Source organism: Epinephelus lanceolatus, chromosome 17 (assembly GCF_041903045.1).
Source record: "Epinephelus lanceolatus isolate andai-2023 chromosome 17, ASM4190304v1, whole genome shotgun sequence".
NCBI lineage: Eukaryota > Metazoa > Chordata > Actinopteri > Perciformes > Serranidae > Epinephelus > Epinephelus lanceolatus.
The window spans coordinates 26951552-26967559 of NC_135750.1; the positions used below are offsets into that span (position 1 = coordinate 26951552).

The following is a 16008-nucleotide window of genomic DNA, read 5'->3' on the forward strand; positions in this document are numbered from 1 at the left end:
CTTTGTTTAATTGCTAGTATAGTTTTTCGTTTTAAATGAGATTTTGATGTAAATAAACTCCCTTTTAAATTATCTAATTTCCTCAGGCAGGCTCTTATATGTTGGCAACACGATTTTCCTTCCAACAAACATTTAATATAGAATAATAGAAATTAAAAGTATAAATCTAATTTTTTTAATGACAAATCAGAAAGCCAACAAGACTATGGTAATTTACAATGCTTTAATAACCTCTCTTTAATTTCAAGGTATATATGTACTCCTTGTTCTTCTTGTTATCAATTGTATTCTTTCATTCTTTTGTATCATGCTATGATGACTGAATAAATGGGGTTTTAAAAAAACATCTTTGCACCCCATCATCGTAGGGGCTTTATTGTGTAACTTCTATACACTCATATTTCTATTTTACCCTGGCGCGTTAATATGACGTAATAGAAATTAGCAACCAAGCTAACTGGGACCGGCAGCCGTTTTTGCGTTTTTTTCCAGGCACTCTAACTGTTACGAGCGCAAACCATTCACATTTATGAACATTTATCAAACCAAAGCGCACCTTTCTTATTTGCAGCGAAGAGCACATTTTATCATATGCTAATATATTTTGTGTTTACCAGCTAGCTCGGCTAAATCTGATTGGTCGCGTGTTGCTGACGCCATACTTTTGACATTGGCATGGAGCGTGATAAAAGGGTAACATCAAAAAGGTAGACGTTTTAGACTCACACCTTGATGCGTTTAATGTAATTATTCTTGAATTTGTGTATTTTCGGGGCACAGACTACAAGCCAAAGTAATTCTGCTTTGTTATTAGGACTTGTCCGGCCACCATGTGATTGTTAGCTAATGCTAGCGATATTGTTAGCAAACCCTTTAGCTTGTTAGTTGCTAACCATATTTAACTTCTCTTTCCAGCTGACCCAGTGTTCGCTGTAATTATGGTTCTCCCCCTGCTTTCAAGATCACTTACTGGGCTCCTTGTAGAGTCGTCGTCCATTTTTCACCAACGGACTTTTAGGTAAGAAACTTTTTTGTCAAATTTTAGACAGTTAAGACTCGACAGCGGTGTGGGTTGTGTATTTGGGCCAATTTCATTTGCAAAACCAACTAAGATTAATTATTTAAACAGTTACTGACACAGTCACTAATAGAGCAGTGACATGCTTTAGCATATCTCAGTCAAGTCCCCTCCAGTTAAAAAATGTGTTTATTTGTTTGACCTTCACTGTGCAAAATCATGTATGAGCAGAAATTAGATGGCAGTGCTCGTTTATTCGTGGATTGATGTTCTCCTGAATACATCCATGGTATATACCAGCCTGATTTCATGACATCAAAACTAGTTTGAAAGCCATTAGTAGTCCAACATGAAACACAATCAAGTGTGAAATGGAAACCATAAGCCCCCAGTACACACACACACACACTGAGAGTAGATTTTTAAGTTAAGTATGAGACATCTTGTGTCCTATAGTTGATAATAACAAATAAAACACATACCTGCATATTATAAACATTCCTGGATGGGGTCTGTATTCTCACTGCAAGGTGGTTGATGTTTTCAGTCAACATGAGTAATACCAGTGAAGTCACAGTGGATGCTGTCATAGTTTGAGTTCCTTCTTTCCTGGTTTGAGGGCAGAGGTGTGGGAAGGCTATCAAAAATAGGTGGGGGTTAAATATTAAAGATGTAGACTGAGGCCAAATTATTTCATTTATTAGCTAGTTATAACAGTAAAGGGTGTGTCTCTCTTTATCCACATAATACAATGTAGTTTCCTGATTCAACCTTATAACACATTTAACTCACTGTATATGGAGCAGTGTATTTGTCTCCATATGACATGATCACCACAAATTTAGTGTTGATCTTAAGGATTAACTTGTGAGTCTTTGTTTGCATGACTGCTGACTGATTGGTTTCTATGTCTCGTCAGTGTATCCGCTGTTGCAGCAGCCATTCAAAAGATGACAAGAGTGCGCGTGGTGGACAACAGCTCTCTTGGAAATACACCTTATCACCGTCCGCCAAGAGTGATCCATGTCTACAACAAGACTGGCGTAGGAAAAGTGGGTGACAAAGTGCTGCTGGCCATCAAAGGACAAAAGAAGAAAGCGCTAATCATTGGACACAAAATGCCTGGACAGCGCATGAATCCACGCTTTGATTCGAACAATGTTGTTCTGATTGAGGAGAATGGGAACCCTACAGGAACAAGGATTAGGGTCCCTATACCCACACAGCTACGCAAAGTGGAGGGGGATTACTCTAAAGTCCTTGCAATTGCTAGTTCATTTGTGTAATAGAGGCATCATTCGGCTGTTGTTTTTGGTATCTGTGCTTTATGTTTCACATTGGGTGGGAGTATGTGATTCTTGTCTTCAGTAAACTTTAGAGAAGCGTATACTGTCAGAGTTATTGTCTCTATACAGTATTCTGTTATGTAATGTATGTAATTGACACAAGACTTTCTCAACATGTTTGACATTTTACTGAGGCCCCTCTGTGCTTACAATAAACATAACCTTTACCTTAAGGCATAGGAGTTTCTGTTCAGTTTAAGTAGCCAAATGTGGGTCAAAGTCATGTCTTCTATCATAAACCTACTGAACAAACTGAGAAAAGCATGAACCATGAGGGAAATATTTATTGAAGGCACAACATACATTCACATCACGAAACAAATGACTGGCATATTCTTACAAGCTGATTTTTTAACATGGTGTCATGTATAAAGGCATTTAGTATCGTGATCCCTGTAAATGCCACTTGAGCGGACTGAAATATAGCATTTCTCAGTAATGTGAGGCAATGTCAGTAGCAGCTTCCCTAAAATCTCAGTGCAAAATAAAAACTATCAAGTAAAACTAAATTAAAATTCAGCTGCTGAACTTAAATTAAAGACAAATATTAGTTGAATAAAAACAGGCTAGTATCAAATGCCACAAAATTTAAAAAAAAAACATCAACATTACATCAGGTCTGTACTGCCATCTACAGGTGCAAGCATGAAACTACACTGAGGTGATCATTCCCTTATAAAAATCTTTGTTCTTAGGCAATAAAAGAAACGTGATTGCAGAATGATTAAGAGAAACTATAAGACTTCACCTTTTACAGCATTAACAGTAACAGACTTATTCAGATTTCCTCTGCGTTTTATGTTCCTTAGCCAAACAGCTCTTTGTGAGATTTTAAAATGATGTGAGCAGTGAAATTGTTAGTAAATCAGTTGACTCTCACACAGAAAGCAAAACTAAAATGTAGAAAGCTAAAATAAACTTACAGTGCACATTACAGCTGGGGATTTTTGTCATGTTCAGACTCATGCTGTTCTAACAGATGACACATCTATGTGGCACAGTGACTGCTTCATAATGTAGGTTTGCATAGTTTCTAAAACTCGGCTGGGATTCACCTGGCTTTATTGGACTTTGGTTTCCCGTTTTACAGCAATTTACTACTTAAGGTTCGCTGAGGTGGGATGTGTAAAAGGATCAACGAGTGGCTAAGGCTGAGGGGTCTTCAGTTCTCCGGGTTCATGGCACTCTGCAGGCTTTGCTCAACGTGCACCAGTGAAGACAGCTCTCTTCAACCACACATTGTCATGTAAAGCCACTGGAAAGATGAGACAAAGTTAGATGATGAGAATACAAAAGACTGACAAATTGTATTGAGATTTTCTTTAAAACGCAACTCACCTCTGTGAGATTAAGCTCAGCCTCTCCTGATCCCTCCTGGTCGAACTGCTTGAAAGACCCTGTTAAAGTTTCACAATTAATATTTAACAGTCTGCAAACAAACAGTAAACATTTAGAATATCTTTTATTACAACAATACTCACTAAACATGGCTTCCAGCTTGACCAAGCAGCTGATGAAGTTGTCAAAGTCAATCATCTCGTTCTCTGCATACCGGGCTACCAGAACCTGGTGCAGTCTGTTATTCAGTTTAAAACCTACACAGGATGACAATAATAATAACAGAAAGGGTTACGCTTCTCTACTGTGAGTGAGCATGCAGTGAATAACTGTAGACATGATAATCCAGAGCATTCTACCTGCCGCCTCCACAGCAAGGCGCATCTCATATGAGCTCATGGCCCCCGACTTGTCGAGGTCAAAATCTCTAAAAATGACCTGAGAGACAGAAATATAAATAAAAATACAGAAAATCTGAGTATGAATCATTTGATGTTGCTGTAACAGTATTTAATTCATCCTCACCAGCCACTTTCGGATCTTATTCCAGAGGATCTGAAACTCCACCATCCCTAAATGGGCACTTCCATCTTTCTGGTAAACACAGTGTCAAGGGGTGAAAACACACAGATTTTTTGGTGTCAAATAAAAATCACTGTAATTACATTTTTAAGCCATTCATGCGCAATAACTCAAAGAGGATACGTCCATCAGGTTGACCATGGTCCTGCATGAGTCTGTGCTGAAGCCATCAGTCTTCAGATCTTTGTCTGAAATAGCAAAAACACTCAGTGTCGCCCACAACGATACAGTTACACAGACGGATGGTGTACACTCTACAGTGGAATCTTATACAGCAGTGGGAGATGTATTACTAATATGTAACATTTCCAGTAGCTATTAACTGTTAACTAAAAATAAACAAGAAACTCACGCCGGGAGATGACTCTGTTCAGAATGGTCTTAAGCTCGTGAATAGAAATCTCCATGTCCTGGAAAGACACAGAGGACAAGAAAAGGGAAACTGGGGTGATTTTGGATGATTTCAGCTTAAATATTATCTAAAATACCACTGAAAATATAAATACAGAAGAGAGCAAAGATGCAAAACAGTAAGATGGATCTGTTCTCAGAACTTACCTCTCCTGCTAGCTGGGCGAACATTGACTTAAAGGAGTCATCAATGTCGTCTTCAGTTATTTCATCCTGAAGAAAAAGACAAATATAAAGGCACTCGTTTATAATCAAGGTCCTAGTTATGCTGCTATTCATCTACTATTGTATCTTTTTTTTCATGATACATGTCACTGATACATACATCATCTCCTAAATCGGCAGAGATTACATCATCCAGTTCCCTGCAATGGACAAAAACACGTCAGCATGAGATTTAAATGTCTGCACATTAGAAATACATAAACTGGCATTAATATAATGTGCAAAAGACACATACTCTGTTTCCGATTGCTTCTCGGTGAAGACTCTGAGGACAAAGTCAGCCTCCTTACTGGGCTCAAAGGTGGAGGGGACGATGAGGTATTCTCCGGGGGGCAGACGAAGCCGCGTGCTCACCTCTCGCAGGTTGATGAAGGTCTCAGAGCGTGCGCAAGATGAATGCGACAAAAAGAAATTTTTCTTCAAGTGGACATTCTGGCAGCCTCTGTACTAAGGGCAGGAGGAAACAACACACAGGGTGAGATGCAGTTGAATATTTTTAGGTCCATTAACAGTGGCAGTAATCGATGCTCTACTTACCTCCTCTGGAATCTGCATGACAGAGGATAAGGGGGGAGAAAACAGAAATGAGTTAAGGCAAACTTTAAAAAAAAAAGAGAGAATATGAGAAGCACAAAAGGACAATACTGATGTTTGATCTCTGTTCTCACCTCATAGAGAGCAAAGCCAATGGTGTGCATGTCCTGACCTTGGCGCCGATATCTGCGGCGGTCCTTCTGCATGAGCGCTACTAAAAAACTGCACGCCACCTCATCGTCCTCTGGGTCATCATCCTCCTCCAGCAACGTGATCTTGTACTGAGGGTTGATCCAAAACGTGTCTACACAGATGGTGCATTTGTGTTAGCCTTTATCATAGTCTATGTCTAATGTATGTCAGTGTCGTATATTTGTGAGTGTACGATTGGGACTCACTGGGATTGTTCCTGCAGCCTCCAGCGGTGCTGCCTCTCCTCCACGTGCCGTAGAACTTTATGGTGTTCCAGTGGCTGAGAGTGTCCTCGCTCAGGGCGTCAGGAGTCAAGTTACAGATCTCTATCCGAGAAAACTGCCTCTTGAATTCGTTGAAGGACATCCTGGAAAATTAAAAATAAGTTTTGTATCAGAAACATGAACCCTCCTTTATTAAAGAATAGTTCTGATAAGGAGAAGCAGCACACACAGCACCTTAATGCATTAAGTGCACAGTTGTGATGAGGATCAAAGCAAACAGAACAGCACTCAGAATTTTCTTATTTAATGTGGGCAAAACAAAAAGGAACATGTTTCAGCTCAAAGCTATCACTAGCATTCAAATTGTTTTGCCAATATTAAATAAGAGCATGTATTCCTGAGTGCTGCTAAAAGAATAGTCTGACATTTTGGGAAGAACACTTTTCTCTCTTTTGCTTAGGGTTAGATGACAAGATCAACACCACTCTCATGGTAATATGGTAAACAAAGCTGTTAGCTGAAATTAAAGACTGGAAACAGGAGGAAACAGCCGTCCTGGCTCTATCCAAAGATAACAAAGTCCATCTACCAGCACCCCAGTAATTAAAAAAGTTATATCTTGTTTGGTAATCCAAATTATCCCCTAATAAAACTGAACCTGTTGTTGTTACATTATGAATATAAAAAAAAGTGTGTCCAACTGTGAGCTTTAGAGGTGCTCAGTTCTTTCTTACTCCACACCCCGAGATTTGTTTTCTTTTCAAACGAAGTCTTCAGCGTCAACCAACACTTAATTTACGACACCAGGTTTTTAAATCTACTCCCCAAGAACTGTAAACATACTTTGATGTATAAAATTTGTAGAGTTCCCCTTTAATATTCAACCGAGAGATATGAGAGTGGTATTGATCTTTGGAACTCTCTGCAAGAAAGTGAATAAGTGAATTTCCCCAAAATGTTGAAACAGTCCTTTAAAATATCTTTAATACATAAAATTGCCATACAGTACTAAAGCACCTGGGACATCTTACCAGAACTCCCCGTCTTCCATCTGCAGATGCAGGTCCTCTCGTTCAGAAGGGTCAACCTCGTCCCATTCAGAAGAACTACACACGACAAGACAAACAGACAGCAATAAACATTCAGTCTGACACTCATAAAAGACAACATTAACCAAACAAAACTAGGAAATCTTTTTAGTGCACAGGGACATTTATTATGTTTTAGCACACTCACTTGTCACTCCAGGCACCGGTCCACTCCACCTGACCCCAAGGGTTACGTACTCGGATTAGGCGTTCCATGTTGCCACGGAACTCAACCTACATAACACATGGAGTGATGGCCAGCTTAGATACGTTACTATTATTCATTATGGTTATGTATTAAAGGCAACAGAGTTACACACAGACAGACCTCCTTGAGTCCAGTGACGGAGTAGGCGTGGCCCTTCACAAGCTTCTTAAATGTAACAGCCTCCATGTCAAAGGCACTAGTGATCTGTATTAACATGAAAGCACGATTACTGCATCCCAGTATGAATTGTCTGCCGCAGAAATAAATAGAAGTGCTTTTAATGTTATTGGCTTTCTCAAGATGGTGCAACATTGATCTGCATGTGTTGGTGGTGTGCCAGCGTGTTCAGCACTTACATCTATAGAGCAGCCCAGCAGAGAGCCTCTCTCCAGGGCTTTGCTAATTATCCTGGGCAGATCTCTGGGAGCACTGCGCAGCTCGTACATCTCAGACACACCTCCTGTGAAGTCTTCAAACCCTTCTGTGGTGCTTCCTCCGGACAGGGCCTCATAGGAGCCATTCAGCCTGACACCACAATAAAAAAAACCACACATGCCATCAACAGCAGCAATGCAGAATGTGATTTACAACTTCCTACTAATACACTCATGCTAAATAATTTAGCTATTGGGCAGGCTCTCTTTCAATACCTACTTGGCATAAGCCTTCTCCAGGAGTGCACTCCAGAATTCATTGCCCTCAGCAGAATGGACAAACATGAGCTCCCCGCTTTTGACAGGCAGCCTGTCATCTATCACGACATCAACCCACTCGCCGAACTGCCAGAACTGCAACACAGAGCAATAATCAACGACTCCATCTACGTAAACTGCTTGCTTTACAGTTGATAGGAAGTGAAAAGTATGGAAGATGATCTTGAAGTACCTGAAAGTGGAAGATTCCAGCATAGTCGTCCTGGAAGGACTGCCCATGTGGGACAACCCGATGAAGAAGCCTCTCATTCAGGGTGAGAGAGGCGATGGCTGCTAAGAGCCAGCAGTCACCTGCAAGCGAAAGAAGCATTTAGCAACCTTTATCTAATTCTGTCAAATCTTTAGGTCAGATTAAACATTAACATTAACAACAAGGGCTCACCCAGCGCTCCCTGACAGATGTCCGTTCTGGTGGCACCACCCACAATAAACTGAGGGTCATCTGTCAGTTCCTACGGAGAAGTAAATGTCTCAGTGAAGACAAATCAAATCAGTCAAACTCTCAAATTTCAGACAAGCCAACACAGTTTCCAATCTACTTTAAAGGCAAGGCACTGAACTTTGACACCTGACACTTTGAAACCATGGCTATTATTGCATCCATGTGTCAACTTCCTGTGTTTTAATGAAGCACTGTAAACAAATGTCAGAGTGAGGGAGTGGTCAGGGACTGCCACGCAATGCCAACAGCTGCAGTGGTCTGAGACTTTCCTGTCCGTGCTTGTCTATTCTGTCTGAGTTTGCAGACGTGAAATAACAGAGTGTCATCTGATATAGTCTGTTTATATGATATCTTTCTCTGTTGAGTCCCAGTCATCACCGGCAAGAGTCACAAACACATGCCTGTTGTGAAATATCACATGAGTAGCAATCCAAAGAATATGTCCAGCTTTAGGTCTGGAGTCTATGTCTTGAAAACATCTATTCATCTGTATATGGGTGCATGAAATATGTTTAGCTGTAACCACTCACAGTAGGCCTCATCCACTCCACATCCCTAGTTTTGGAGGAATGGGGGGCGAGCTCCTTGAAGCCCAGGGATGAAGGCTCAGCAGGGAAACAGGGGTCTTCAAACAGGCAGCCCGACTCCAGACATTCCTGCTTCAGCGCCTCGTAGTTTTGGTTGGAGAAAGGCACAGCCTGTTCCTGAGTGCCCATGCCTTCTGCCCGGAGCCTGTTGGCCTGTATGGTTGCAGATATCCCTCCACTTGGAAACATACTGGCGTGAGATAAAAATATGGCACTGGGTGGGTATGCACAGCGCTGTCTATAAATAGCAGAAAGCTAATCGGTGGCATACTCTTGTCTGAGGGTTAGGGCACAGCAATCAGGTGTGGTAGTGTGTGCAGAAAATTAATGTTTATACTAGCAACAAGGATTGTTTTTGCTCTCTGCTGATTGGACTAAATCTGCCTTCAAGTAATTAGTCTGACTCCCATGTTTGACCCCATATGATTCAAGATATACTATGCAGGACTTTCCTGAAACACAATGTTTAAACCCATATAAAAGTAATCCCTTTCAATCAATCATTAATAATAACCCATATTTTCTTATTTTCTTCCCATTTTGCTGTGTTCAGGACGTTTCTGGTCACAGCATGCAGGTGAGGTCAGGACTTTACAGAGAGGTAGCAACCAGGTGCCTATAGGTGACTGTAAGCAACACGCATCCAACAGGAAGCCACAAAATTCTACGCCGAAAAAAACTCAAATATAGCGAGAAGAAACGCTAAGCTCGTTCCAAAATGAGAGCGGATGCGGTGTTGGTTTTCACTTTCACTTTGACTGGCGATACTGTTCACAAACAGTAACCAACCATTCCTGCATTGTATACCCTTAAACATTTCTGAGAGGGGTGGGGGGTGCACTGGTGGGACTTGTGAACTCAGTATTCCTCATGTTCTGGCTACAGCCCTGCACAAGAAAAATCCTGCAACTAATAATTTACTTACCGATTAGTCAACAAATTTTACAACCTACTTTAAAGGCGAGGCACTGAGCTTTGACACCTAACACTTTGAAATATAAAAGTAACGCACACTAAGAATTCAATGAGGTGCTGATTCCTGGCAGTAGGCTTAATTGTAGAAAACAAGTGTCTCACATTATGGCTCTACTTGCATTTCTTTTATTTTGGCGGCGGTTCGGCCTTTGGGCCTTCTTTTTACAATACAATACAATTACAAATAATAATAATCAACAATTATGTTTGTTTCGGCCTTTGGGCCAAAGTTTGTTGATCTTGAAGAAGGCCCAAAGGCTGAAACATCATTGAAATAAAGAGTGTTTGACACTTGTTTTCTACAACTTAATACTTCTAAACCATTGCTATTCTTTCATCTTCACGTCAACTTCCTGTGTTTTAATAAAAAGTTGGCAAGATTCAAATCTGTAAGCAGCATGCATCCAAGACAAAGCTACAGATATCATGGACAAAGCACAGAAAAAACACAAATATAGCGAGAAGACAACCAAGCAGATGTTCCAAAATGAGAGTGAATCTGGGGTGCAAATTTGAGAATCCTAGGATAGCGAACGAATCACCCAGCACCCCCCCCCCCCCCCCCCCCTTATGATTGACTGGTAATTGTTGTCTCCATTGGCTGGATTGTTTAGGTTTAGGTAAGAGGAGTGGGATTGGTTAGGGTAAGAATATCAGGGTGAGCCAATCAGAGGCAGAGTAAGGCGGGCAATTCCTTTGCTATCCTAGAATTCACGGATTCGCATCTGGGGTTGGTTTTCACTTTCACTGGCAATACTGTTTACAAACAGTGGCTAACAATCCCTGCATAGTATACCTTTAAACTTTTATGAGAGTGGTGGGGGTGCATTGGCGGGACTTGTGAAGTCAGTATTATTAATGTCGTAGTTACGGCCCTGCAAAAGGAAAATGCTGCAACTCATAATAATTCAAGCCTCTTATTAGACATACCTCTGATGACAAAGTCATTTTACCAAGTTAGTGGTGTGTTAAATAAATGTAAATGTGCTGCCATGGAAACTTCAGCTACAAGCTAAAATAAGTAAAAGCCCTGCAGAGAAATAATAGAGCTAATGAAAATACGAAGGGAAGAAAAGCTGAGGAATGTGAGATAAGACACCACCTTGAACACAATAAACCCAGAAATAACAAAAGAACTTGACATATGACGGAATATGATACCTTGTCTGTATAGGCAGGCTGAGGGGGAGATGAGACAAAAAAAACAGAGAAAGAAAGGTCATTCACTCAAGGTTTGGCACTGGTAAAGATAAAGTGCTTCTTCTTTCAAATAACTTGGAATCGCACTAACAGAAGCTTGCACAGCTCTAATGGACTATAGTCGGGGCTTTCTCTCCTCCCTGAATGCACTTGTTTTTTATGCATTTCCCAGAGAGTTTCACAACTTTTAGCCGAGCCTCCAGGGATGACATAAAAGCTTTGTGAGGAAACTAGGAGTTAAACAAACTGAAAAAGCTGTTGGATTTAAGGTTGTGACTTCCTGAATCAGTGCAAGAACAACTGAGACACTGGATGATCATTTATACGCTCTGCTCCACGGGAAAGGAATCCTAATGAGCTCTATTCAGTAAACAGTGCATTCAAAGTAAGAGGGGAAACTTGGATGGAGCTGCGGTGGTAACAGAACAGGGAATCCATGAGATAAGTGATAGAGTTAGTTTTTAAAATGAGTTAGGTAACAAAAAGAGGTGTTGCTGTACAAAACAGGCTATGCTTTTCATAGAATTCTGCAGGCAAGGACATTGTTTGTAAAGCCAGCCCCCCCTCTGGCTCCCCGGCCCTGAGGCCCCCTTGCCCTTAGAGTCTGCAGGAATGTCCCTCAGCTCTGTCTAACAGCTAGGGAGAGACTACTGCTGGCTTGTGACCAAAAGGACATCTCTACTTTCCCTCAATGGGCTTTGAAAAGCTGATCCATGCATTCCTGTGATGATGATGTCATCTATAGGACTTCAACCTCAACAATGCCCTAAAACAACCAAAAGCCTCTGTGTCAAAACCCTGGGGTCCCCCTCTATGACAGAATAATGCTTCACATATGTTGGCAGCTTTGGGAATCCATGGGCCTGCTACTATCAAAACCTCACAGCGTGTCTGACATGTAAAGCAGACTGTTTACAGCACCTGTTCAGTAGTCCAAGTAGGCCTGTGTTTTTTTTATGGCCTGCAGCCTGCTTCAAATATTTCTGGCAAACAATACATATTTCACAGCACTTATTCCACCCTGGATGTCACATGTGAGTCAAATCTGTGAGCCTGAATATGACAGCTGTGACTGTATACACTATTATTAGTGCTTATAGCGTGCAGTATATTAAATCAAACAAACCCCACGGTGGCCTACACTGCAATAAAACCGCGAGGCACTGTTAATCTCAGTAGGTTAAATGAACACATTCAATGAAATGGAATAAACAAAACGATTACACTCACCACCGCTTTAAAGGCAACTTTGGGCTCCTTCAAAATGGTTCAGTTAGTGGTAATCGTGTAAATCTGTGAAAGGGGGGCAGTGGTTTAGCAGACAGGAGCGCAGGTCCAACCCTCTCCGCTGCACACACTGCAGGAAAGACCAGCCCCTGCAGGAGGAGGGGCCACAGCTCACACACCCGGCAACACACACACACTGCCGCTAGAGGTGCTCAACACAGTGACATGCATGCTTTTTAATAACTGTAATAAGTAGGTAAATATTATAGCCTACTGTGAGAGAATGTAAGTGAAATTACAAATAAATACTGAATTGCAATCATTCAAATGTTCAATATTTTTCACCTTTTGAATGTATATATTAATTCAACATCCAATGCACATGACTGCACATATTTCTTGTGTTTACTCTAATTATATTCTTGTTTTATTCTACTGATGTATATATTGTAGTTAAATATTTGTACACTTACAGCCTTAGCACAGCAATGATATATATTATATTTTAATGTTTTAATTTCATATCTTAAGCACTAGTTTTAAACACTGTGGCATAATGCACATTTTATTTTATTTTGATGCACATTTCACTTCTACTTATTGCTTTATATTTACACACTTTTATTTCATACTCTTATTCTTACTTCTTATAAGTATTTCTGATTCTTAATTGTTTTATGATAGCGAATTTATTAATAGTAACATCACTCAGTGCAATTCAGTAAAAAACATACACAGTAAATAAAATAGAATAATAAACAAAAGCTAAACAATGCTAAAACAATCCATGCAATATTAGAAATGAATAATATATTAAATGCACTAATGCAAGATGCTGTTATAGCATATGTATATACATGTATCTATATACTGTAGGTGTATTGTATATGAGTATGTGATAGCAGATATTTTTGGTCAAAGGAAGAAATATTCAGTCAGAAAAAGTCCAGTTCAATCCAAAATGAGGTTGACTTTTTGTTATAATACCCATAAAGTAGAGCTAATACTTTCAGCTATTAGTAAAATGCCTTTAATTAACAGATATAACCAAATGCCACAGGTAAACAAGAGCTGGCTTTAAACTACTTATCATCAATTCACAACAGTATGTATCAGAAAACAAAGCCATGGAAAGTGTTGAAATAGAAACTACACCGTTGACTGGTCAATATAAAATATGATCGCTGTAAAAATTAATAATAACCTCACTCATATATATAAATGATTGTTACTTGGTTGAAATTCAACTATTATCTATGTCAGTCCTCTTGCCACCCAAAACAGTTGAGTGTCACCTGAGAGATAAGAATTGCAAAGGGTTAAAGGCCCCCTGAGGAAAGACAAATAGATGTTAACTATCCTTTGTTTAGTTACAATGCAGCCAGGGGTTTGTGGAGCTTCCTTTACACTATACTCAGAAATAAATGACACTTTAAAATATGATATCTGTTACAAGGTTGAATAGAGCTCGTCTTGTAGTGATTGAATCAAAAGGAGAGTGACACTCTCTCACACTACTGTCAGAGTGTTTGCTGGCGACTGAACTGACTCCAGATAAATAATGCGGCCCACTACAAGAAAAAATAAATATTAGCACAGTTTTCCTCTAATCCTTATTCTGGTAGAGCCGCCTGGTGTCACCTGAATCATAAGGCAAATATTTTTGCAGGATTACAGTGGCATGTCTTTAACACAGGTCTGGCAGCGTAAATATAATGTTACTTAGAGGACTTAAAAACTTTTTTATGTGGGCGGAGATCATGATGTCACGTTCTTCTTTGCGCCAATTAGGACTTTGAGCTTAGCAACAGTTGAATCGGATTGTTTGGTCACTGTCCATCATCAAACCACATTTGCATAGTCCAGATAAAGCAGATCAGTTTTTTTGTGTTAAACTCTTAATTTAATACACAAAGATGCGTTTCTTCTTGTTGTTGATTCATTAATGAATGTCATATACAGAATTTTTTGGTGCCAGTTTTCAGGGGCTTTAAAGTTGCTTTGATCAATAGGCTAATTTAATTAACCACTGATGAAATGATGATGTAGGAAATCAAAGGGGTTGCTGAGAGTCAAACTCTCGGACAATAATTACCATCTCTGCTGGTCCCCTCAGGCCTAAGGAGCTTTTTAGTGTCTTTCGGTTCATTTATTTTGGTTCTACGGCTCTTAATGTTTTGGTTCTCTTTGACTGCTCTCATCAGTGTTGTCACCAAACAGCAGGCAGGTGTTTACATCAAATAAGCTCTAATAACCTACCATACACCACCTGATTGGCACCAGACGTCAGAAAGGCAAAGTTAGCAAATAGCTGGTGAACACTGGGGAGTAATTAAGGGTGGCAGTAGCTCAGTCCATAGGGACTTCGTTTGGGAACTGGAGGGTCACCAGTTCATGTCCGGACTAAATATGGAGCATGGACTGGCTGTAGAGGTGCCGGTTTGCCTCCTGGGCACTGCCAAGGTGCCCTTGAGCAAGTCACCGAACCCCAAACTGCTCGGCACGCCTGTCCATAGGCAGCCCCCTCGCTCTGACACCTCTTCATTTAATGCATGTATAGGTCCTGTTTGTGCATGTGTATGTATTTCAGGCTTGTGTGTACATGACAACAGAGGGAACAATTGTATTTCCCCTCTGGGATTGATAAAGTATATCTTCTAAATAGCCAAAAGTTCCCACAGGACCAGGTGGAGAGTAAAACAGAGCTAAAAAGAGAGTGACCAATGTGCTTAGATTCATCAGGTTGGCGGGGAAAGGACTCGAAATAAGGGCTGATGTTGCTCTGCATGTCTGATAGACTACTAAACTGGCACTATTTGCTCAGCAGAATAAGTAGCAAATGTAGACGTCAAACCAATGTTGCATTCAGGCTAACAGTAGCTTTTACTTACATAATGACAGTGGATTATGTCTGTTAGATATTTGGTAAAAACAACAGTACATGCATTATTAATCATTTGCAATGCCACAAATACACTCTGTCAATACAGGCTTTACATTATAGCTATAGTGATGGAGTTGCTAACATTAGAAGAGACATAAATCATTATAGATCTGTTAAGAATGCCTGTAATGGCTCATACATTACAACTGATTATTTCCTTTCATTAAAGTGTGCTGATCAATTACCGACTACTTGCCGTTGTCTAGTGTGTCAGCAAACTTCCCCGAAAGATCAATAACCAAGAAAATCAAGAAGAATTAGGTTTTCTTGCTGTTTGGCCCACATTTTAGAGCAAAGTTAAGTGAGTCTGTTGAGTCCTTTGTGTGTCTCACGAAAAGAGGAGGAGTATGGTTTTATTGGATCTCATCTGTCATGTCAGTGTTCACAAACAAGACTGTGTACACACAGCATTCAGTGGTGTATGTTGCACCCTTCCTCCAGCTTCCCACAAGCCAGCGAGCTTCGGAGGAACTGTGGATAACCTCAGAATTGTTATCTGAGAGGATGTTCCATTTGCCCACTGGGTGTGGACGGCTGACACTTGGAAATATGGCCTGCGTGGCACAGAGGCATTTATTTCAGCTCTAACATCAAGAAAAGTCTGCTTAAACCAAGATATTTTTTTTTGCAGAATGTTCTCCCATGTATAAGATAGAGATGGACTGTTTCTTTACTATGAGATATAGTAGCCACTCTGCACCACAAGCACTGGTCTGCAGTTTAGTGAGTCCTCTATGAGCGACGGTTGTAGTGC

General features: G+C 40.4%; 2 protein-coding genes across 3 annotated transcripts; one reads left to right on the forward strand and one right to left on the reverse strand.

Moving 5' to 3' along the window:
* The first annotated feature begins 569 nt into the window (after positions 1-569).
* On the forward strand, positions 570-2537 carry mrpl14 (mitochondrial ribosomal protein L14). 2 transcript variants are annotated; one of them, XM_033613199.2, is made up of 3 exons: positions 570-707; positions 916-1018; positions 1938-2537. In XM_033613199.2, the coding sequence occupies exons 2-3, from the start codon at positions 939-941 to the stop codon at positions 2302-2304; spliced, it is 447 nt and encodes a 148-aa protein (XP_033469090.1). In that variant the 5' UTR covers positions 570-707; positions 916-938; the 3' UTR covers positions 2305-2537. The 2 variants fall into 2 exon arrangements, with proteins under 2 accessions (XP_033469090.1, XP_033469091.1); XM_033613200.2 differs by having other exon boundaries at positions 692-793.
* Positions 2538-2630: 93 nt separating this feature from the next.
* Positions 2631-12451, reverse strand: LOC117248263 (calpain-1 catalytic subunit-like). Its single transcript, XM_033613198.2, has 23 exons — positions 12314-12451; positions 11045-11062; positions 8852-9098; positions 8262-8331; positions 8052-8170; positions 7821-7954; positions 7523-7691; positions 7287-7370; positions 7107-7192; positions 6902-6976; positions 5853-6013; positions 5589-5758; positions 5458-5469; positions 5156-5367; positions 5021-5060; positions 4843-4908; positions 4637-4694; positions 4408-4472; positions 4228-4296; positions 4062-4140; positions 3846-3959; positions 3703-3761; positions 2631-3619 (listed from the first exon to the last, which is right to left on the reverse strand). The coding sequence occupies exons 3-23, from the start codon at positions 9095-9097 to the stop codon at positions 3593-3595; spliced, it is 2115 nt and encodes a 704-aa protein (XP_033469089.1). The 5' UTR covers position 9098; positions 11045-11062; positions 12314-12451; the 3' UTR covers positions 2631-3592.
* Between the last annotated feature and the right edge of the window lie 3557 nt (positions 12452-16008).